This window comes from Scyliorhinus torazame, chromosome 10 (genome assembly GCF_047496885.1).
Source record: "Scyliorhinus torazame isolate Kashiwa2021f chromosome 10, sScyTor2.1, whole genome shotgun sequence".
Classification (NCBI taxonomy): domain Eukaryota; kingdom Metazoa; phylum Chordata; class Chondrichthyes; order Carcharhiniformes; family Scyliorhinidae; genus Scyliorhinus; species Scyliorhinus torazame.
The window spans coordinates 187,589,500-187,612,781 of record NC_092716.1 but is presented as its reverse complement, the minus strand read 5'-3'; the positions used below and the strand labels follow the sequence as shown (position 1 = coordinate 187,612,781).

At 50.2% G+C, this 23,282-nt stretch overlaps 1 protein-coding gene across 4 annotated transcripts in view; it reads left to right on the top strand.

The window, feature by feature from the left end:
- Window positions 1–23,282, top strand: part of lrrc56 (leucine rich repeat containing 56) — a 307,392-nt gene that overhangs the window by 158,247 nt on the left and 125,863 nt on the right. For all 4 annotated transcript variants that reach the window (XR_011933057.1, XM_072466142.1, XM_072466141.1 and 1 more), the window contains one exon: window positions 19,420–19,617. Coding sequence is in view for 3 of the 4 variants with exons in the window: in XM_072466142.1 (XP_072322243.1) it covers window positions 19,420–19,617 (198 nt within the window). In the remaining variant the exon portion in view is untranslated. The remainder of the gene's footprint in view (window positions 1–19,419; window positions 19,618–23,282) is intronic.

The following is a 23,282-nucleotide window of genomic DNA, read 5'->3' as shown; positions in this document are numbered from 1 at the left end:
TACTTTCAGTTGCACCGAGGGACGAGACAGGGGTGTCCCCTGTCCCCCCTGCTCTTCGCACTGGCGATTGAACCCTTGGCTATGGCACTGAGAGAGTCGAGGAACTGGAGGGGGTTGGTGCGGGGTGGGGAGGAGCATAGGGTGTCGCTTTATGCGAACGACCTGCTGCTGTGTGTGGCGGACCCGGTGGGAGGAATGCCAGAGGTAATGAGGATCCTTAGGGAATTCGGGGACTTTTCGGGGTACAAGCTCAATATGGGGAAGAGCGAGCTGTTCGTAGTTCAGTTAGGGGACCAGGAGCGGGGGATTGGTGAGCTGTCACTAAAAAGGGCGGAGAGGACTTCCAGTTGCGGTGATGCACTGCTGAGCCGCACGTTTCGGTAGCTCCCGTTCTAACGGACTTTTGGGCTCTTATCGGGAGCCCCAACGGAATTTTTTTTCGACCTAACCCAGTGTGGGGTGACGAAGGAAGGAGTCCATGGAGGGTGTGTATGGAAAGGAGCGGCGGTAATGGCCAGATTGCGAAGGATCCTTTGGAGCAGCGGCAGAGAAGAGAAGGGAGAAGCAAGATGGCGGCGGATGGAGCCCAGATGGTATGGGGCCCGGACCAGCAGGAGTTTCTCCGACGATGTGTGGAGGAGCTTAAGAAAGAGGTGCTGGCGCCGATGCTACTGGCAATCGAGGGACTGAAGGAAACACAAAAGGTCCAGGCGATGGAGCTCCGTGGAGTGGAGACAAAGGCAGCCGAGAATGAAGATGAGATGCAGGGCCTGGTGGTAAAAACGGAGACACACAAGGCACTACACAAGTGGTGCATAGAAAGGCTGGAAGCCCTGGAGAACAGCTCGAGGAGGAAAAACCTACGGATTCTAGATCTCCCCGAAGGAGCAGAGGGAGCTGATGTTGGGGCTTATGTGAGCACGATGCTCCACATGCTAATGGCAGCTGAGGCCCCAACGGGCCCCCTGGAAGTGGAGGGAGCGTACCGGGTCCTCGTGAGAAGACCAAAGGCAGGTGAAACATCAAGAGCAATAGTGGTGAAGTTCCATCGCTACACGGACAGAGAGATGGTCCTGAGCTGGGCCAAGAAGGCACGGAGTAGTCAATGGGAGAATGCGGTGATATGTGTGTATCAGGACTGGAGTGCGGAGGTGGCGAGAAGGAGGGCGAGCTTTAACCGGGCCAAGGCGGTGCTCCATAGGAAGAAAATAAAATTTGGGATGCTGCAGCTGGCGCGATTATGGGTCACCCATCAGGGCAAGCACCACTACTTCGAGACGGCGGATGAGGCATGGACATTCATCCAAGAAGAGAAACTGGACTAGATTTGAGAGTTTGATGTTTGGAGAGAAGCAGCGGGGTGGTGGTACAGGAATGTAAAGTGGGGAAAGGGGAGGGCTATTGTACAGCAATGTTGGACGGGGAATTTCTCTCCCACCGATGGGGGGAACACGAAGAAATGTGGGCGCCGGTGGAAAAAGGGACAGGGAAGGGGAATGAGGGAACTGCGCCATAGGGGGCGGGGCCGAGAGGAAAGCGCAGGTATTTTCCCGCGCTATAGAAATTATAGCTGGAAAACGGGCGCAGGAAGGAAGGGAGCCCCACACGCAGGGAGGTCAAAGAGTAAACGGGGGAAGCCGAGGTCAGCCAGAGTTAGCTGACTTCCGGAAGCAATATGGGGGGAGTAACCAAGCTAGAGGGGGATCTAGCGGGGGGAGGGGGGGGATTAACTGGGTTGCTGCTGCTGAGTGCAAGGGGGAGCTGGTAAGAGATGAGGTGATCGGGGCGGGAAGGCGCTGCCTGGGGGACAGACGGGTGTGCGGGACCTGGATGGGGAGATGGCCTAAAAAAGGGGGTGGCTAGTCGACGAGGGGGGGGGTGAATGGCCCCCCAATCCGGCTGATCACTTGGCATGTGAGAGGCTTAAATGGGTCGATTAAGAGGGCACGGGTGTTTGCGCACTTAAAGAGACTGAAGGCGGATGTAGTCATGCTCCAGGAGACGCACCTGAAGGTGGCGGATCAGATTAGATTAAGAAAAGGATGGGTGGGACAGGTATTCCACTCAGGGTTGGACGCGAAAAACAGAGGGGTGGCAACATTGGTGGGGAAACGTGTATCATTCGAGGCTAAGAATATAGTGGTGGACAGTGGGGGCAGATAAGTGATGACGAGTGGCAGACTGCAGGGAGAGGCGGTTGTGCTGATGAATGTATATGCCCCGAACTGGGATGACGTGGGATTCATGAAGCGAATGCTGGGACGTATCCCGGACCTGGAGGTGGGAAGCTTGGTAATGAGGGGGGATTTTAACACAGTGCTGGATCCAGGGCTAGACCGGTCCAGATCCAGGACCGGGAGAAGGCCGGCAGCAGCCAAGGTGCTTAAGGGATTTATGGAACAAATGGGGGGAGTGGATCCATGGAGATTCGCCAGGCCGATGGCTAAAGAGTTCTCTTTCTTCTCCCACGTCCACAAGGTATACTCCCGGATAGACTTTTTCGTTTTGGGAAGGGCACTGATCCCGAAAGTGGCAGGAACGGAGTACTCGGCCATAGCCGTTTCAGACCACGCCCCGCATTGGGTGGATTTGGAACTAGGAGAGGAAAGGGAGCAGCGCCCACTCTGGCGACTAGATATGGGACTACTGGCGGACGAGGGGGTCTGCGGAAGGGTGAGGGGGTGTATTGAGCGATACCTGGAGGTCAACGACGATGGGGAGGTTCAGGTGGGGGTAGTATGGGAAGCGCTGAAGACGGTGGTTAGAGGAGAGCTGATCTCCATAAGAGCCCACAAGGGGAAACAAGAGGGCAAAGAAAGAGAGAGATTAGTGGGGGAAATTTTGAGGGTGGATAAAAAATATGCGGAGGCCCCAGACGAAGGGCTATACAGAGAAAGACGAAGACTACAGACGGAGTTTGACCTGCTGACCACAGGAAAGGCAGAGGCACAGTGGAGGAAGGCACAGGGGATGCAATATGAGTATGGGGGAAAGGCGAGCCGGCAGTTGGCCCACCAACTTCGGAAGAGGATAGCGGCGAGAGAGATCGGGGGAGTTCGGGACGAAACGGGAAATATGGAGCAGAGAGCAGGGAAAGTGAACGAGGTGTTCAAGACCTTTTATGAGAGGCTATATAAGTCCCAACCCCCGGGGGGGGAAAAGAAGGAATGTTACACTTTCTGGACCAGCTAAGGTTCCCGAAGGTGAAGGGGCAGGAGGTGGCAGGCCTGGGGGCGCCAATCGCGGTGGATGAGGTGATTAAAGGACTGGGGAACATGCAGGCAGGGAAGGCCCCGGGACCAGACGGGTTTCCGGTGGAATTCTACAGGAAGTATGTGGATCTGTTGGCCCCACTCTTGGCGAGAACCTTTAATGAGGCTAAGGAAAGGGGGATGCTACCCCCGACAATGTCGGAGGCGACGATATCGCTAATCCTGAAACGAGATAAAGACCCGCTGCAATGCGGTTCATACAGGCCTATCTCACTCCTAAATGTAGATGCCAAACTGCTGGCAAAAGTGATGGCGACAAGGATAGAGGATTGCGTCCCATGGGTGGTGCATGACGACCAGACAGGGTTTGTAAAGGGGAGACAACTGAATGTTAATGTACGAAGGTTGCTGGGGGTGATGATGACGCCCCCACCGGAGGGGGAGGCAGAGATAGTTGCGGCGATGGATGCAGAGAAGGCATTCGATAGGGTGGAGTGGGACTCTCTGTGGGAGGTGGTGAAGAGGTTTGGGTTCGGTGAGGAGTTTATTAGATGGGTCAGACTCTTATATGGGGCCCCGGTGGCAAGCGTAGTCACAAACCGGCAAAGATCGGGGTATTTTCGGCTACATAGGGGTATAAGACAAGGGTGTCCCCTGTCCCCTTTACTGTTCACGTTGGCAATTGAACCACTGGCCATAGCGCTGAGGGATTCTAAGAAGTGGAGGGGGGTGCTTAGAGGGGGAGAGGAGCACCGAGTGTCGTTCTACGCAGATGATCTACTGCTATACGTTGCGGACCTGGTAGAGGGGATGCCAGAAGTAATGCAGATACTTAGGGAGTTTGGAGAGTTCTCGGGATACAAACTAAATATGGGGAAGAGCGAGCTTTTTGTAATGCACACCGGGGAACAGGGAAGGGGGATAGATGCTCTGCCGCTGAGGAGAGTGGAAAGGAACTTCCGATACCTGGGGATCCAGGTAGCCAGGAATTGGGGAACCCTGCATAGACTTAACCTGACGCGACTGGTGGAGCAGATGGAGGAGGACTTTAAGAGGTGGGATATGGTGCCGCTATCGCTGGCGGGCAGAGTGCAAGCAGTTAAAATGGTGGTCCTCCCGAGGTTTCTTTTCGTGTTTCAGTGCCTCCCCATACTGATCACAAGGGCCTTTTTTTTTTAAATAGACAGGAGCTTTGTGTGGGCATGAAAGACCCCGAGAGTAAAGAGGGGGTTCCTGCAGCGCAGTAGGGACAGAGGGGGACTGGCGCTGCCGAGTTTGAGCGACTACTACTGGGCCGCCAATGTGTCGATGGTCTGTAAGTGGATGAGGGAGGAAGAGGGAGCAGCGTGGAAGAAGCTGGAGATGGCGTCCTGTAAGGGAACGAGCCTAAAAGCGCTGGTGACGGCGCCACTGCCATTCTCCACGAAAAGGTACACCACAAACCCAGTGGTGGTGGCAACCTTGAGGATCTGGGGACAGTGGAGGTGACACAAGGGAGTGACGGGTACCTTGGTGTGGTCCCCGATAAGGAATAACCACAGGTTTGTCCCAGGGAGGATGAATGGGGGGTTCCAGTGTTGGCAACGAGCAGGAATTAGGAAGCTGAGGTACCTGTTTATAGACTGGACGTTTGCAAGTCTGGGAGCGCTAGAAGAAAAATATAAGTTGCCCCCGGGGAACGCCCTCCGGTATATGCAAGTGAGGGCATTTGCGAGGCAACAGGTGAGGGAATTTCCGCAGCTCCCGACGCAGGGGATCCAAGATAGAGTGATTTCTGGGGTATGGGTTGGAGAGGGCAAAGTGTCCGAAATATACCGGGAGATTAGGGACGAGGGGGAGGCGATGATAGAGGAGCTGAAGGGAAAATGTGATGAAGAGCTGGGGGAAGAGATTGAGGAGGGGCTATGGGCTGATGCCCTAAGTAGGGTAAATTCCTCGTCCTCGTGTGCCAGGCTTAGCCTGATTCAATTTAAGGTTCTACATAGAGCACATATGACGGGAGCAAGACTGAGCAGGTTTTTCGGGGTGGAGGACAGGTGTGGGAGGTGCTCGGGAAGCTCGGCGAACCACACACACAAGTTCTGGTCCCGTCCGGCACTGCATGAGTTCTGGGGGGGGGGGGTGTGGCAAGGGTAATTTCAAAGGTGGTGAAGGTCCGGGTCAAGCCAGGCTGGGGGTTAGCTATATTTGGGGTTGCGGAAGAGCCGGGAGTGCAGGAGGCGAAAGAGGCCGATATTTTGGCCTTTGCGTCCCTAGTAGCCCGGCGTAGGATTCTACTCATGTGGAAGGAAGCGAAACCCCCAGGCGTGGAGGCCTGGGTAAACAATATGGCAGGGTTCATAAGATTGGAACGAATAAAATTTGCGTTGAGAGGATCGGCTCAGGGGTTCTCCAGGCGGTGGCAACCGTTCCTTGACTATCCCGCGGAACGATAATGAAAAGATAGAAATGACAGCAGCAGCAACCCAGGGGGAGGGGGTGAGCACTATTTTGTGTTTTTGCTATTTGTGTTTTTTTTTCCCTCTTCTTTTGTTTTCTTTTTTAGTTGTTGTTGTTAGTTCACTATATTATTTAAATAATGTTATTTACCAGTTAATGTATAATCCCTTGTTGAGTTGTAAAAACGGAAACATTTTTGTTTGAAAAATTTTAATAAAATATTTTTTTTTTTTAAAAAGGGTGGAGAGGAGCTTCAGATATTTGGGGGTCCAGGTGGCCAGGAGCTGGGGGGCCCTGCATAGGCTTAACTTTTCAAGGCTGATGGAGCAAATGGAGGAGGAGTTCAAGAGGTGGGACGTGTTGCCGCTGTCCTTGGCGGGTAGGGTGCAGTCAATCAAAATGACAGTGCTCCCAAGGTTTTTGTTCCTGTTCCAGTGACTCCCCGTGTTTATCCCGAAGGCTTTTGTCAGGCGGGTTAACAGGAGTATAATGGGGTTTGTGTGGGCGCGAGGGACTCCGAGGGTGAGAAGGGTGTTCCTGGAGCGGAGTAGAGATGGGGGGGGCTGGAGCTGCCTAACCTCTGTGGGTACTACTGGGCCCCCAATGCGACGATGATGCGCAAGTGGGTGATGGAGGGGGCGGGGGCTGCATGGAAGAGGCTGGAGACAGCGTCCTGTGTGGGTACGAGTCTGGGGGCGCTGGCAATGGCGACGCTGCCGGTCCCTCCAAGGAGGTATACCACGAGCCCGGTGGTGGTGGTGGCCCTCAACATTTGGGGGCAGTGGAGGCGGCATAGGAGGGAAGTTGGGACCTCGCCGTGGACCCCATTACGGGGGAACCACCGGTTCGCCCCAGGAAGAACAGGTGGTGGGTTTTCGGGGTGGCACAGGGCAGGGATACAAAAGTTGGGGGACCTGTTTGTGGACGGGAAGTTCGCGAGCTTGGGTGAGCTGGAGGAGAAGTACGGGCTTCCCCCGGGAACACCTTCAGGTACTTACAGGTAAGGGCGTTTGCCAGATGGCAGGTGGTGGAATTCCCACGGCTACTGCCACACACAGTACAGGACAGGGTGCTCTCGGGGGGGTAGGGGGGGGGGGTGGGGAGGGGGGCGGGGAGATCTCGGAAACTTACCAGGTGATGCAGGAGGAGGAGGAGGCCTTGGTGGTGGAGTTGAAAGGTAAGTGGGAGAGGAGATCGAAGAGGGGACGTGGGCAGATGCCCTTGGGAAGGTGAATTCTTCCTCTTCGTGCGCGAGGCTCAGCCTCGTACAGTTTAAGGTGCTGCACAGGGCACACATGACCGGGACAAGGATGAGCCGGTTCTTTGGGGGTGAGGACAGGTGTGTTAGGTGCTCAGGGAGCCCAGCAAATCACACCCATATGTTCTGGGCATGCCCAGCACTGGAGGAATTTTGGAAGGGCGTAGCGAGGATGGTGTCGAGGGTGGTAGGATCCAGGGTCAAACCGGGCTGGGGGCTCGCAATATTTGGGGTGGCAGAGGAGCTGGGAGTGCAGGAGGCGAAAGAGGCCGGAATTCTGGCCTTTGCGTCCCTGGTAGCCCGGCAAAGGATTCTTCTTCAGTGGAAAGATGCAAGGCCCCCAAGCGTGGAATCCTGGATCAGCGATATGGCAGGGTTCATTAAATTGGAGAGGGTGAAATTCGCCTTGAGAGGGTCGGTACAAGGGTTCTTTAGGCGGTGGCAACCGTTCTTAGACTTTCTGGCAGAACGATAGACATTGGTCAATGGCAGCAGCAGCTCGGGGGGGTGGGGTTTACTTTATTTTTGTTCATGTTATTACTCTCAATTGGATTTTCTACTATTTGCCACCAGAGGTTCTCCGAACGAATCTACTGGGTTTAGCCCATTTGAATTAGTTTACGGCCATAACATACGGGGTCCATTAAAATTGGTGAAAGAGAAGTTTCTAAAACCACACGACAAATCCTCAATTCTGGATTACGTGTCCGTGTTTCTGGCAGGACTCAGAGGAGCTTGTTAGGTTGCCCTAGCAATTAAAGCCCATGTTTTCCTATTTAGAAGAAGTACAGAGAAAGGATCTGATAAAGATACTGAAAAAATATAGGCATATTTGTAAGGACAACTACGTTAACTAATCATGATGTAGGCACAGGAAGCTGCGAACCAATAAAGTAATATCCGTTTTGATTAAACTCACGAGGCTCGCTGAATTAGAGGCGGAAATCCAGTGCATGTTGGATATGTTGTGGAAACAAGTGAAAATAGTGTGGTCCACAGATCGCCAAGTAGAGTTTGGCAGATTGAGGGCCATGTTAGTGGGCGAACCAGTGCTGCCCACCCCGTATTTTTCCAGATCTTTAGAATGGCCATGATGAGAGTGACCTAGGGGGTGGGAGCAGTGCTACTACAAGACGACGAGGCAGGAATAGAGAGGCCAGTGGAATTTTTTTTTTTTAAACTAAGCCCATGCCAAAGGAAGTATTCCACCATTGAAAAAGAAGCCTGAGCATTGCTACTAGCCCTTCGGCACTTTGAAGTATATGTCCGCATGAGAATAAACAAAGCTTAGTTTATATGGACCATAATCTGCTTGCGTTTATAGAAATTTTTTAAACCTGGAACGCAAGATTATTCTGTTGGAGTTTATTATTACCACAGTTCAATGTTAAAATTGTGCACATACCCAGAAGGGATAATGTGACAGTGGATGCTCTGTTGTGGGTTTCAGGACTAACTAGTTACCGAGGTAGGAACTGGGAAGGTAACTTATATAGTGAGAATGGATGAAAGGGTGTGTTTGTGATTTATGCCTTGCATACCTCATAATGAAATGTCCGTGCCCTGACATTTCATTCCTTTTAGGGAGGGAGGTATGTAAGCGCTGTTCCTGTTGATTCCCTTGTTTCCCATTTCATTTACTCTGCAGTTATAATTTTTATCTATGGATGTTTAATGGACATAGGACTTTAAATCGAGCAGAGGAACTGAGGAACTACAAAATGGTACATTGCGCTATGGAGGTTTAGCTTCTGAACAGAAGAACTCAGACTTTTTGGCAACCGAGAGATCAGAGGGATTCGGTTCGATTAGTTGGCTGGTAGCCAATGAATTGACAAAAGGCCGTATTTTGCCTGGTGACAGGCAATAATTGGGTTCCACCTGAATGGGATGGTTAACAGAGGATGCAGGAAGAGAGAATCCTCTCTCTGGCTCTCGTTGTCCATAATCCTGCATCGATCTCAATCTAATTCCACTTGCCACGCACTCTCTCCATTGTTCCCACTACCTGTGCTCACCCTTTATTTCCTCTAGAAATATTTATCCAGTGTTCAGTTAAAAGGTGCAATGTTTTTTGCCTCAATCACTGCCTGTGGCTAAACATTGGTTAGCACAGTGATTAGGACTGCTGTCTCACAGCTCCAGGAACCCAGGTTCCATTTCAAATTTATGTGTGGAGCTTGCACAGTCTCCCCGTGTTCTGTCTGCGTCTGCGTGGTTTCCTCCCACAGTTCAAAGATGTGCAGTTTAGGTGGATTGGCCATGATAAATTGCCCCTTAGCATCTAAAGGTTAGGTGAAGTTACGAGGATAGAGCGACTGGGATGCTTCTTCGGTGCAGACTTGATGGGCTGAATGGCCTCCTTCTGTCCTGTAGTGATTCTATGATTCTTTGTTCCTCAGTTCTCTGTGTGAAACAAATCCTTTGCACTTTTGTCCTCCCTTTTAGTGACAATTTAAAAATGATAACACTTTGTCAACTAAGTCTCAGCCAAAGGAAATAATCTTTCCCTTTTCTCTGAATTTAGGCAGTCAGTAAGCGGTTTATGTTATATGGAGATATTAAGATAATAGGAACACAAAAATGTGAAAAATATGTGACTGGGAAATTATTAAGTACTTGAACTGTATTTGTGTATTTATAAGTTTATACTTCTTCCTACTCTTTTTTTGATCATGTATGTGCTTTATATTATTTGCTATTTATGGTATTTATGTACCTTGTAATGTATTTTACTATTTTGCCAAGTTCAAAATAACTAAAATAAATCAATCAATCAGCCATGTGGGTATAACCAGGAGCTGGACGATTAGGCATTCAGCAGGCTATGTCATCTTGTTACTGGAATATGGGATGTTGTTGAGGCCACTTTCATAAGTTTGTGATATGTTATCACACAATGAAACAAAGGGATTTGTCATGTGAGAGTACCTTTAAGAACTGGGTATTTATAAATGGGTGTGTATATAAGTATCTGTAGTGAGAGTATCTTTAAGAAATGGGTGTTTATTACTGCAGTGATATAAGAGTGGGTGAAGCTGGGCTGGGTGTCAGCTTTTTACTTTTGTTTTAGGCTGTTTGCTGCAGGATGTGTTTTAGTTTCGTTTTCAGTGTTGGAGCTGAAGCCAGACAGAGCAGGTGTACTGTTGATCTGTCTGTCATGTAAAGACTATCTCTTGATCATTTGGTAAATTCAGAATTATAAATGTTTTCAGTAGTGACTTTGACCTGATGTGCTTCTGTAAGTTTTTTGTAAGTCTTCTGGATGTTAAAAGGACAGCGTAAGCATTACCTAGTGTTGTACTCTTTGAGGGTTGTATTTGAATTAATGGTTGCTAAGATGTTCACTGTTTGTTTTAAAAAGGTTAACTTGAATTCATGGAATAAACATTGTTTTGCTTTAAAAAATACTTTTCCATTTCTGCTGTACCACACCTGTAGAGTGGGCCATGTGCTCCCCATACCACAATCTATTAAAAGTTGTGGGTCAGGTGAACTCCACGATACACTTTGGGGTTCTCGAAACAGATTCCATTACCTGAAAAGCAGAATACTCTGGATGCCGGATATCTGAAATAAAAACAGAATGTTAGAAATACTCAGCAGATCGTGGAATCATAGAATCATAGTTTCTAAGCAGCATCTGTGGAGAGAAACAGAAGTTAATCTTTCAGGTTGACAATCTTGAGTTCTGTTGAAAGGACCTGAAATGTTAATCCTGTTTCTCTATTGCTTGAACAGCAATATGTTTCCTGCGTTTTCTGTTTTAATACCACTGTTTATGTGTTACTCTTGCATATGTGTGTAGAGTAATAATTCTGGAAAGCCTGGTGTCCAAAAATGAAGAGCAGTTTAGTTGGAATTTTCTTACTGTTGTCGTTTCTCAAGTTCTTTATGCAGAGAATAACAAGTGTCTGTGATTCTGCTACAATGCAGAAACATATCCTGATCAGGAGACCAAAGGTCTAAGTAGTTTACAAGCCTGAGTTAATATCCAGTTCAGTCTAGCTTTGAACACTGAGCTACTTTTTAGCAATGAAGGTTTTGAATTTTTCCTGTGCGCATGTTTCCCGATGTTTTGCTGCTGTATGAAGTCTAGATTTAGTCACCACTCGAGCAGGTTTCCTTCCTGCCGTTGCTATGGTTGCAGAGTTTTGTCTTTCTACATTGTAGAATCTTGCAGAGCAATGGGTTGCTTCACTGTTCTGTTACTAAACAAGTGCCATTGTACAGTGAGGTGACTAGGCTGAAGACAGGACAGTAAAATCCTTGGGTGTGTTTGGGCATAAAGAGTGAGGCCAGTTTATAGGATAATTGAATCATGCAGGACAGAAGACAACCATCTGCCCCATCATACTTGTGCTGTATTTTTGAAAGAACTATCCTATTATTGTCATTCCCCTCCTAGTTCCCTGTAGCTCTGTACATTTTTCCGTTTCAAATATGTATCCAATTCCTTTTTGAAATTTGCCATTAAATCTGCATTCACCACCCTTTCAAGCAGCGCTTTCCTGATTATTAATGCAGATGATTGAAGTGCAATCTACTCGAGGTATTTCAGATCATTTTCTCTTTATTTATTCATGGGATGTGAGTGCTGCTGTCAAGGTCAGCATTTATTGTCTCTCCCGAATTGTCCTCGTGAAGGTGGGGTTGAGCTACCCTATATGAAATGCTGCAGTCTGTGTAGTGTAGGTATGCCTAGGTACTTCCAAATTTTTTACCAACCATCTGTGAAGGAACCAAAATATAGTCCTAAATCAGGATGATGTGTAGTGTAACGGCAACCTGAAATTAGTGGTGTTCTCATGTGTCTGTTGCCCTTGTTTTTCAAGGTGGGGAAGGTTGTGGGTTTTGGGAGATGCTATTGAAGGAGCCTTGACAAATTGCTGTAGTGCATCTTGTAGATGATACACACAGCTGCCTGCCACTGTTAAAGAGTGAATATTTAAGGTGGTGTTGATCAATCGGGCGGCCTTGTTCTAGATGGTGTTGAACGTTTTGAGTATTGTTGGTGCTGCACTCACCCAGGAACATGGAGAGTATTTCATGACACTCCTGATTTGTGCTTTGTAGATGCTGGACAGGTTTTGGGGAGTCCAGAGGTGAGTAAGTCTCTGCATAATTCCAACCTTGGACCTGATCTTGTAGACATGGTGGGCTGGATTCTCCGGTGGCGAAATTCTCTGTTGCGCCAGCAGCGCACCCACGCCTGAGGATTTCCTGACGATGTGGGGCTCCCCACAATGGGAAGCCTCATTGGCCGATTGGTGGGATGGAGAATCCCGCTGCCGTCAGTTGGGTATGAATGTTGCTTGCCACTTATAAGTTCAAGCCTGGGACTTCCAGGTGCGGCTATGCAGAGCTAGGTTGCATATTCGGTAGCTCCCGCTTGGAACGGACATTTGGGTCTTTTGCAGGGCCCCCACGGCATTTGTTTGACATTTCCCGGTGTGGCAAGAGGACTGCAACACTCCCCTGACGGTGTCCCCCAGGAGTGTTGTGTCTTTTGGCTGCCAGGCCTGGCAGAAGTAGTGGAAGATTTGGCTGCAACAGGATAAACAGGGCCCCTTCCAGCATGCAGCGGGGGAAGGGCAAGCTTAAAGCTGCAAACTGACCTGAGGACCTTTATCAAAAGTGAATTCTAACACCAGAGGGAACAACTGTGAAAAGATCTCACCAGGGCCACTGAAGAAGCAGGGACGAGGCTTCCGGTGGCGGCCATGGAGGAGTAGGTCACGCATTCGGCAGCTCCCGACTGGAATGGACACTTAGACCTTTTTCAGGAGTTTCCACGGACATTTTGGGGCAGATTGGTGAAGAGAACACTGCCAAAAGGATTCCCTCTCGAGACTTTTGGGCTCTTTTCAGGGCCCCCAAGGGCACCTTTTCGACGTTTCCCGGTGTGGGAAGGAGTTAATAATAGTTCCCCGTCAGTATATGGCTTTAACTAGGAGCGGGGTGACAAAAAAGGTGGTGGTGGACCATAAGAAGGGAGGGAAGAAGGACAAAATGGCGGCGGGCGGAGACCAGGCAGCGTGGAGGCAGTGGGCGGAGGAGCAGCAGGAGGGTATCCAGCGCTGCCTCGGAGAGATTAAAAAGGACCTGCTAGAGCCGATGAAGGCTTCTATTGATAAGCTGCTGGAGACACAGACGGCCCAGGGGGTGGCGATCCGAGAGGCTCAACAAAAGATCTCTGACAATGAGGACGAGATCTTAGCCCTGGCGGTAAAGGTGGAGGCGCACAAGGCACTCCACAAGAAATGGCAGGAGCGGTTCGAGGAGATGGAGAATCGGTCGAGGCGGAAGAATCTGCGGATTCTGGGCCTCTCGGAGGGGCTGGAGGGGCCGGACGTGGGGGCGTATGTGGTCACCATGTTAAACTCGCTGATGGGAGCAGGGTCCTTCCAGGGGCCCCTGGAGCTGGAAGGGGCCCATAGAGTGTTGGCGAGGAGGCCCAAGGCTAACGAGCCTCCGCGGGCGGTGCTGGTGCGGTTCCATCGGTTCGTCGATCGGGAGTGTGTGCTCAGGTGGGCCAAGAAGGAGAGGAGCAGCAGGTGGGAGAACGCGGAGGTTCGGATATATCAGGACTGGAGTGCGGAGGTGGCGAAGAGGAGGGCCGGGTACAATCGAGCGAAGGCGCTGCTGCACAGGAAGGGGGTGAAGTTTGGCATGTTGCAGCCGGCGTTATTGTGGGTTACCTACAAGGACCGGCACCATTATTTTGAGTCTCCGGAGGAAGCGTGGGACTTTGTTCAGGCCGAGAAGCTGGACACAGACTGAGGGTCGGGATGGGCGATTGGGGACTGCGGTGGATATGTTATGCCTATTTTTGGTTCGTGGGGGGGGGCCTTTGCATTGTTTTGGGTTTCTTTTTCTCTGTGTTTTTCACTTTCGGGTTGGGGAGGGTGGATGGGGCGGGTTGGGCACTGTTTTGGTTGGTGGCGGGGCCTGGTAGGTGGAGAGCGCGGGATTGTTTTCCCGCGCCAAAGACTGGGGGGCGGGACCGGGGCGGGGAAGCGAGGATTGTTTCCCGCGCTTAGAACGGAGGGGGAGAGCCTGTGAATGGGGAGCGGGAGAGGAGGGTGTGCCACACAATGGGAGGAGGCGGGAGTGGCCGGGGTCAGCAGGAGTCAGCTGACTTGCGGAAGTGCAATGGGGGGAGTAAACCAGCTAGGATGGGTCCTAGCCGGTGGGGGGTGGGGGGGTGGGTGGGGGGGAATCGAGTTGCTGCTGCTAAGATCAAGGAGGAGCTGGAGCGAGTGGGGTGGGTCAAGACGGGGGTATGCCGCTGTGGGGAACGGGCCGGGTGTGGGGTGCGGGCGCGTGGCTGGCCGAGGAGGGGTCATGGCTAGTCGGCAGGGGAGGGGGGCAGGTAGCCCCCTAATCCGGCTGATAACCTGGAATGTAAGGGGACTGAATGGGCCGGTTAAGCGGGCCCGCGTGTTCGCGCACCTGAAGGGGCTCAAGGCGGATGTGGTTATGCTCCAGGAGACACACTTGAAGGTGGCAGACCAGGTAAGACTGAGGAAAGGGTGGGTAGGTCAGGTGTTTCACTCGGGGCTAGATGCCAAAAATCGAGGGGTGGCGATCTTGGTGGGAAAGAAGGTGTCGTTCAAGGCGTCGAGCATTGTGGCAGATAATGGCAGTAGATACATAATGGTAAGTGGTAAGTTGCAGGGAGAGAGGGTGGTACTGGTCAATGTGTATGCTCCGAACTGGGACGATGCGTGTTTTATGCGGCGTATGTGGGGTCGGATCCCAGATTTGGAAGTGGGGGGCCTGATAATGGGGGGAGACTTTAACACGGTGTTGGATCCGGCACTGGATCGCTCCAGGTCTAGGACGGGTAGGAAGCCGGCGGCGGCTAGAGTGTTGAGGGGATTTATGGACCAAATGGGAGGGGTGGACCCTTGGAGATTTGCAAGGCCGGGAGCTAGGGAATTTTCATTCTTCTCATGTCCATAAGGCTTATTCTCGAATCGACTTTTTCATTTTGAGTAGGGCGCTGATAGCGAGAGTAGAGGATACCGAGTATTCGGCAATAGCCATTTCGGACCACGCCCCACATTGGGTGGACTTGGAGATGGGGGAGGAGAGGGACCAGCGCCCGCTGTGGCGCTTGGAGGTGGGGCTGTTGGCGGACGAGGAGGTGAGCGAGCGGGTCCGAGGAAGTATGGAGAGGTACTTGGAGACCAACGACAAAGGGGAGGTCCCAGTGGGGATGGTATGAGAGGCACTGAAGGCGGTGGTGAGGGGAGGGCTGATCTCCAATAGGGCCCACAAGGAGCGGAGGGAGAGGCTGGTGGGGGAGATGGTGAGGGTAGACAGGAGGTATGCGGAAGAGCCTGAGGAAGGATTGTTGAGGAAGAGGCGCAGCCTCCAGGCCGAATTCGACCTGGTGACCACCACAAAGGCGGAGGTGCAGTGGAGGAATGCCCAGGGGGCGGTCTACGAGTATGGGGAAAAGGCAAGCCGGATGCTGGCGCATCAGCTTCGGAGGCGGGACGCAGCTAGCGGGATCGGGGGAGTTAAGGACAGGGGAGGGAGCATGGTGCGGAGTGGGGTTGGCATCAATGGGGTCTTCAGGGACTTCTACGAGGAATTGTACCGATCCGAGCCCCCACGGGAGGAGGGAGGGATAGGCCGTTTCCTGGACCAATTGAGGTTTCCAAAGGTGGAAGAGGGACTGGTGGCGGGACTGGGGGCCCCGATTGGGCTGGAGGAGCTGATCAAAGGGATAGGAAGCATGCAGGCGGGGAAGGCACTGGGGCCGGACGGTTTCCCGGTCGAGTTCTATAAAAAATATATGGACCTGTTGGGCCCGCTGTTAGTTAGGACCTTTAATGAGGCAAGGGAGGGGGGGGGCTTTACCCCCGACGATGTCCCGGGCACTGATCTCCTTGATCCTGAAGCGGGACAAGGATCCCCTGCAATGTGGGTCTTACAGACCGATTTCCTTGCTAAATGTAGATGCCAAGGTGCTGGCGAAGGTCTTAGCTACGAGGATTGAGGGTTTTGTGCCGCAGATCATCCATGAAGACCAGACGGGGTTTGTGAAGGGGAGACAGTTGAACGCGAATGTGCGGAGGCTTTTGAACCTTATCATGATGCCGGCGAGGGAGGGGGAGGCGGAGATAGTGGTGGCGATGGACTCTGAGAAAGCCTTCGATAGGGTAGAGTGGGGGTACCTGTGGGAGGTGCTGAAGAGGTTCGGGTTTGGGGAGGGGTTTGTCAGGTGGGTTAGGCTGTTGTACGAGGTCCCGATGGCGAATGTGGCCACAAATAGGAGGAGGTCCGAGTACTTTCGGTTGCACTGAGGGACGAGACAGGGGTGTCCCCTGTCCCCCTTGCTCTTCGCACTGGCGATTGAACCCCTGGCTATGGCACAGAGAGAGTCGAGGAACTGGAGGGGGTTGGTGCGGGGTGGGGAGGAGCATAGGGTGTCGCTTTATGCGGACGACCTGCTGCTGTATGTGACGGACCCAGTGGGAGGAATGCCAGAGGTAATGAGGATGCTTAGGGAATTCGGGGACTTTTCGGGGTACAAGCTCAATCTGGGGAAGAGCGAGCTGTTCGTAGTTCAGCTAGGGGACCAGGAGAGGTTGATTGGCGAGCTCCCACTAAAAAGGGCGGAGAGGAGTTTCAGATGTTTGGGGGTCCAGGTGACCAGGAGCTGGGGGGCCCTGCATAGGCTTAACTTTACAAGGCTGGTGGAGCAAATGGAGGAGGAGTTCAAGAGGTGGGACGCGTTGCCGCTGTCTCTGGCGGGTAGGGTGCAGTCAATCAAAATGACGGTGCTCCCAAGGTTTTTGTTCCTGTTCCAGTGCCTCCCCGTGTTTATCCCGAAGGCTTTTTTCAGGCGGGTTAACAGGAGTATAATGGGGTTTGTGTGGGCGCGAGGGACTCCGAGGGTGAGAAGGGTGTTCCTGGAGCGGAGTAGAGATAGAGGGGGGCTGGCGCTGCCCAACCTCTGTGGGTACTACTGGGCCGCCAATGCGACAATGGTGCGCAAGTGGGTGATGGAGGGGGAAGGGGCTGCATGGAAGAGGCTGGAGACGGCGTCCTGTGTGGGTACGAGTCTGGGGGAGCTGGCAACGGCACGGCTGCAACTCCCTCCAAGGAGGTATACCACGAGCCCGGTGGTGGTGGCGGCCCTCAAAATTTGGGAGCAGTGGAGGCGGCATAGGGGGGAAGTTAGGGCCTCGGCGTGGACCCCATTACGGGGGAACCACCGGTTCGCCCCAGGAAGAACAGGTGGAGGATTTTCAGGGTAGCACAGGGCAGGCATACGCAAGTTGGGGGACCTGTTTGTGGACGGGAAGTTCGCGAGCTTGGGTGAGCTGGAGGAGACGTACGGGCTCCCCTCGGGGAACACCTTCAGGTACTTACAGGTAAGGGTGTTTGCCAGACGGCAGATGGTGGAATTCCCACTGCTACTGCCACACACAGTACAGGACAGGGTGCTCTCGGGGGGGTGGATGGGAAAGATCTCGGAAACTTACCAGGTGATGCAGGAGGAGGAGGAGGCCTCGGTGGTGGATTTGAAAGGTAAGTGGGAGGAGGAGTTGGGAGAGGCGATCGAAGAGGGGACGTGGGCAGATGCCCTAGGGAGGGTGAACTCTTCCTCTTCATGCGCGAGGCTCAGCCTCATACAGTTTAAGGTGCTGCACAGGGCACACATGACCGGGACAAGGATGAGCAGGTTCTTTGGGGGTGAGGACAGGTGTGTTAGGTGCTCAGGGAGCCCAGCAAATCACACCCATATGTTCTGGGCATGCCCAGCGCTGGAGGAATTTTGGAAGGGCGTAGCGAGGACGGTGTCGAGGGTGGTAGGATCCAGGGTCAAACCGGGCTGGGGGCTCGCAATATTTGGGGTGGCAGAGGAGCTGGGAGTGCAGGAGGCGAAAGAGGCCGGAATTCTGGCCTTTGCATCCCTGGTAGTTCGGCGAAGGATTCTCCTTCAATGGAAAGATACGAGGCCCCCAAGCGTGGAATCCTGGATCAGCGATATGACAGGGTTCATTAAATTGGAGAGGGTGAAATTCGCCTTGAGAAGGGTCGGTACAAGGGTTCTTAAGGCGGTGGCAACCGTTCTTAGACTTTCTGGCAGAACGCTAGACATTGGTCAATGGCAGCAGCAGCTCGGGGTGGGGGGTTTACTTTATTTTTGTTTATGTTATTTACACTGGAAGGGTCTGAGGGGGTGTATACACCTGTTGTCTTCAGTCAGGGTGTTAATGTTAATCTATTATTTAGGTACGGGGGGAGGGGTTTGGGGGGTTGCTTTTTTAGATTTTGTTTTGTACTTAACCCTGTTGGGTTCTTTTTTCTTTCTCATTTTGTTATTGATATTTTATGAAAACCTTTAATAAAAATTATTTTTTTTAAAAATTAAGTTCAAGCCTGAAAATTGCAGCAGGGAATTGATAGAGCAGATAGAATGAAAGTATTTTATCTGGAGATGGGAGTCTAGTACATGGATACACAACGTGAAAATTAGAGCAAGGCAGTGATAAAAGCAAATTACTGTGGATGCTTGAATCTGAAACCAAAAAGAAAATGCTGGAAAATCTCAGCAGGTCTGGCAACATTTGTAGGGAGAGAAAAGAGCTAACGTTTCGAGTCCAGATTACCCTTTGTCAAAGCTAAAGACAGAGAAAGTGGGAAATATTTATACTGTGGAGTGATGAAAGATGAGTCATAGAGCCCAGGGAAATGGGGTGCTAGCCACAGAAAGCAAGGGGAAAGAGTGCTAATGGCAGTCGCCAGAGAGAACAAAAGGTGTGAAAGGCCAAACTGCAGAGAAACTAACATCAGATGTAGATGTGGGGGAGGGGGGAGGGGGTGAAGGGGGAAGCAAAGGGGAGAAAGGGTAAAGAAAACTGGATAAAAAGGGGGTGGGGTTAAATATATATAAAGAAAGACAAGAGAGAGAGAAATGGTAAAAGACAGTTAAAATGAAAAGGGATGAAAACAAATGGGTCGAGGTGGGGTAGAGCTGTTCATCTGAAGTTGTTGAATTCGATGTTCAGGCCGGAAGGCTGTAGTGTGCCTAACCGGAAGATGAGATGTTCCTCCAGTTTGTGTTGAGCTTCACTGGAACATTGCAGCAGGCCAAGGACAGACATGTGGGCGTGGGAGCAGGGTCTTTTGTTAAAATGGCAAGCAACAGGAAGGTCAGGGTCCTGAATGTGCACAGACTGAAGGTGCTCAGCAAAGCGATCACCCAGTCTGCGTTTGGTCTCTCTGATATAGAGGAGACCACATTCGGAGCAGCGAATGCAATATACCAAACTGGAAGAGGTGCAAGTGAAAGGCTGCTTAACCTGGAATGAGTGTTTGGGGCCTGGGATGTTAAGCACGGAAGAGGTAAAGAAGCAGGTTATGATCTGCATAAGTGGAATTAAGACACAGATCAGTCACGATCTAGTTGGATGACAGCACAAACTTGGGGTTGAATGGCCTACTTTTGTTCCTCTGAGTTACATTTTCCAATCTTTTCTGTAGGAACTGTACGTGGCATACAACAGTATTTCAGATGTCAGTCCAGTGAGCATGCTGGAACACCTGGAAGTACTAGACCTGGAAGGGAACAACATTGCTGATATTGTGCAGATCCACTATGTAGCTCTGTGCAGCAAGCTGAACACACTCACACTGGAGGGGAACCCTTTTTACTTGCAACAAAACCCAGGGACCCCAGAGGTAAAAAAAAAATGTAAATTCATGTTTTGCTGTGTGTGCTGTCATGATGCTTTCCATTCAGCATCTTTTATTTAACACCAACAAAAATAATCTTGTCAACCAGTTCATATCTGCGAAGGGAACTAGAATCGCGTAAAGAGTTAATATTTTTGCCCTTTGTGATGCTTGTTTGAATCTTTTCAAATTGTGAGGCAATTTGAAAGACAATAAGTACCTGATGTGTAGGCTCTCGTGATGGGTAAAAACTTTTCACAGGGGAGTTTTGGAGTGAGGTATTGTTGGACCTAACATTGCTTTGGTCACAGCTTCTCGTTTTGCAGTAGCTTTACATAATTTGCGAGAATGCCTGCAAACTTATAAGATTAGCAGGCGCCATGAAAGATATTTGTAAATAAGCCCTAATTAATTCTAACCAATTCGAAAGGGGTTTTCTGATTTGATCAGCGAGTTTAAATCCAGGGAAAGTGGGACATACCCTCACCATGCACCCTTACCTATGGACATTCTTATCTCTATAAACTATTGAGATTTACCTATTAATCATCCCTTTTAATACGAAAGAGGCTATTTATTTTGTAGTCCTAATACACACAGGTCAGGTGGCTACTGGCCTCTGTTCATCTTCCTTTCTACAGCAGAGCAGGAAATTAAGCCGTATGTATACTCTTATTAGATCCAACTGTGGCAGCTTGCAGTTTCACAAATGATTTATTGATTTTATGCTTTATTTTATTGTGCCAAATTTACCAGGTGAGAAGTGGACAATAATTCTTCTCTGCCTCTTTTCTATTACCATAAGTTGAATATTAAAACAATGAAGTTAAATTAAATAAATGATTGATGAAAATGTTGACAGTGCTGATGTGACCTCTGTGGTAGTGCAGTTCTTTGCCTTGTTTCATTGAGGGCAGGTTGGAGTGCTTGTTTTTCTGTGGAGGTGGGGGAGTGTTGGATCTCCTACTCCAGGTCGTCACACTATGTTACTCAGCAGACCTGCACACCAGCGACTGCCATGACTCAAGCCTGTGATGCCAAGACAGCCAGATAAGTACCACAATCTAACAAAGACGAAGGGGATTAATTTTCCCTGACTTTGCACCTAGAAACGAGCAGGTCCCAAGTGCAGAGCAAAGGTAAATTAATCATGTTGTGGTTGCTGTTGCTCCTCTTTAGCTATGGTTAATATCAAAGTCTGGAGAGTGTGTGGGAAAATAGTAAATAGGGTTAAGGAAAATCCCAAGGCTTTGTACACGTACATAAAAAGCAAGAGGGTAGCCAGGGAAAGGGTTGGCCCGCTGAAGGATAGGCAAGGGAATCTATGCGTGGAGCCAGAGGAAATGGGCGAGGTACTAAATGAATACTTTGCATCAGTATTCACCAAAGAGAAGGAATTGGTGGATGTTGAGTCTGGAGAAGGATGTGTAGATAGCCTGGGTCACATTGAGATCCAAAAAGACGAGGTGTTGGGCGTCTTGAAAAATATTACGGTAGATAAGTCCCCAGGGCCTGATGGGATCTACCCCAGACTACTGAAGGAGGCTAGAGAGGAAATTGCTGAGGCCTTGACAGAAATCTTTGGATCCTCGCTGTCTTCAGGTGATGTCCCGGAGGACTGGAGAATAGCCAATGTTGTTCCTTTGTTTAAGAAGGGTAGCAAGGATAATCGAGGGAACTACAGGCCGGTGAGCCTTACGTCAGTGGTAGGGAAATTACTGGAGAGAATTCTTCGAGACAGGATGTATTCCCATTTGGAAGCAAATGGACGTATTAGTAAGAGGCAGCATGGTTTTGTGAAGGGGGGTTGTGTCTCACTAACTTGAGTTTTTCAAAGAGGTCACGAAGATGATTGATGCAGGTAGGGCAGTGGATGTTGTCTATATGGACTTCAGTAAGGCCTTTGACAAGGTCCCTCATGGTAGACTAGTACAAAAGGTGAAGTCACACGGGATCAGGGGATACATAAGAACATAAGAACTAGAAGCAGGAGTCGGCCATCTGGCCCCTCGAGCCTGCTCCACCATTCAATGAGATCATGGCTGATCTTTTGTGGACTCAGCTCCACTTTCCAGCCCGAACATCATAACCCTTAATCCCTTTATTCTTCAAAAAACTATCTATCTTTATCTTAAAAACATTTGTTGAAGGAGCCTCTACTGCTTCACCGGGCAAGGAATTCCATAGATTCACAACCCTTTGGGTGAAGAAGTTCCTCCTAAACTCAGTCCTAAATCTACTTCCCCTTATTTTGAGGCTATGCCTCCCTCGTTCTGCTTTCACCCGCCAATGGAAACAGCCTGCCCGCATCTATCCTATCTATTCCCTTCATATTTATATGTTTCTATAAGACCCCCCCCTCATCCTTCTAAATTTCAACGAGTACAGTCCCAGTCTACTCAACCTCTCCTCATAATGCAACCCCTTCAGCTCTGGGATTAACCTAGTGAATCTCCTCTGCACACCCTCCAGTGCCAGTACGTCCTTTCTCAAGTAAGGAGACCAAAACTGAACACAATACTCCAGGTGTGGCCTCACTAACACCTTATACAATTGCCGCATAACCTCCCTAGTCTTAAACTCCATCCCTCTAGCAATGAAGGACAAAATTCCATTTGCCTTCTTAATCACCTGTTGCACCTGTAAACCAACGTTTTGCGACTCATGCACTAGCACACCCAGGTCTCTGCACAGCAGCATGTTTTAATATTTTATCATTTAAATAATAATCCCTTTTGCTGTTATTCCTACCAAAATGGATAACCTCACATTTGTCAACATTGTATTCCATCTGCCAGACCCTAGCCCATTCACTTAGCCTATCCAAATCCCCCTGCAGACTTCCAGTATCCTATGCACTTTTTGCTTTACCAGTTATCTTAGTTTCATCAGCAAACTTGGACACATTGCCCTTGGTCCCCAACTCCAAATCATCGATGTAAATTGTGAATAGTTGTGGGCCCAACACTGATCCCTGAGGGACACCACTAGCTACTGATTGCCAACCAGAGAAACACCCATTAATCCCCACTCTTTGCTTTCTATTAATTAACCAATCCTCTATCCATGCTACTACTTTCCCCTTAATGCCATGCATCTTTATCTTATGCAGCAACCTTTTGTGTGGCACCTTGTCAAAGGCTTTCTGGAAATCCAGATATGCCTCATCCATTGGCTCCCCGTTATCTACCGCACTGATAATGTCCTCAAAATATTCCACTAAATTAGTTAGGCATGACCTGCCCTTTATGAACCCATGCTGCGTCTGTCCAATGGGACAATTTCCATCCAGATGCCTCGCTATTTCTTCCTTGATGATAGATTCCAGCATCTTCCCTACTACCGAAGTTAAGCTCACTGGCCCATAATTACCCTCTTTCTGCCTACCTCCTTTTTTAAACAGTGGTGTCACGTTTGCAAATTTCCAATCCGCCGGGACCACCCCAGAGTCTAGTGAATTTTGGTAAATTATCACTGGTGCATTTGCAATTTCCCTAGCCATCTCTTTTAGCACTCTGGGATGCATTCCATCAGGGCCAGGAGACTTGTCTACCTTTAGCCCCATTAGCTTGTCCATCACTACCTCCTTGGTGATAACAATCCTCTCAAGGTCCTCACCTGTCATAGCCTCATTTCCATCAGTCACTGGCATGTTATTTGTGTCTTCCACT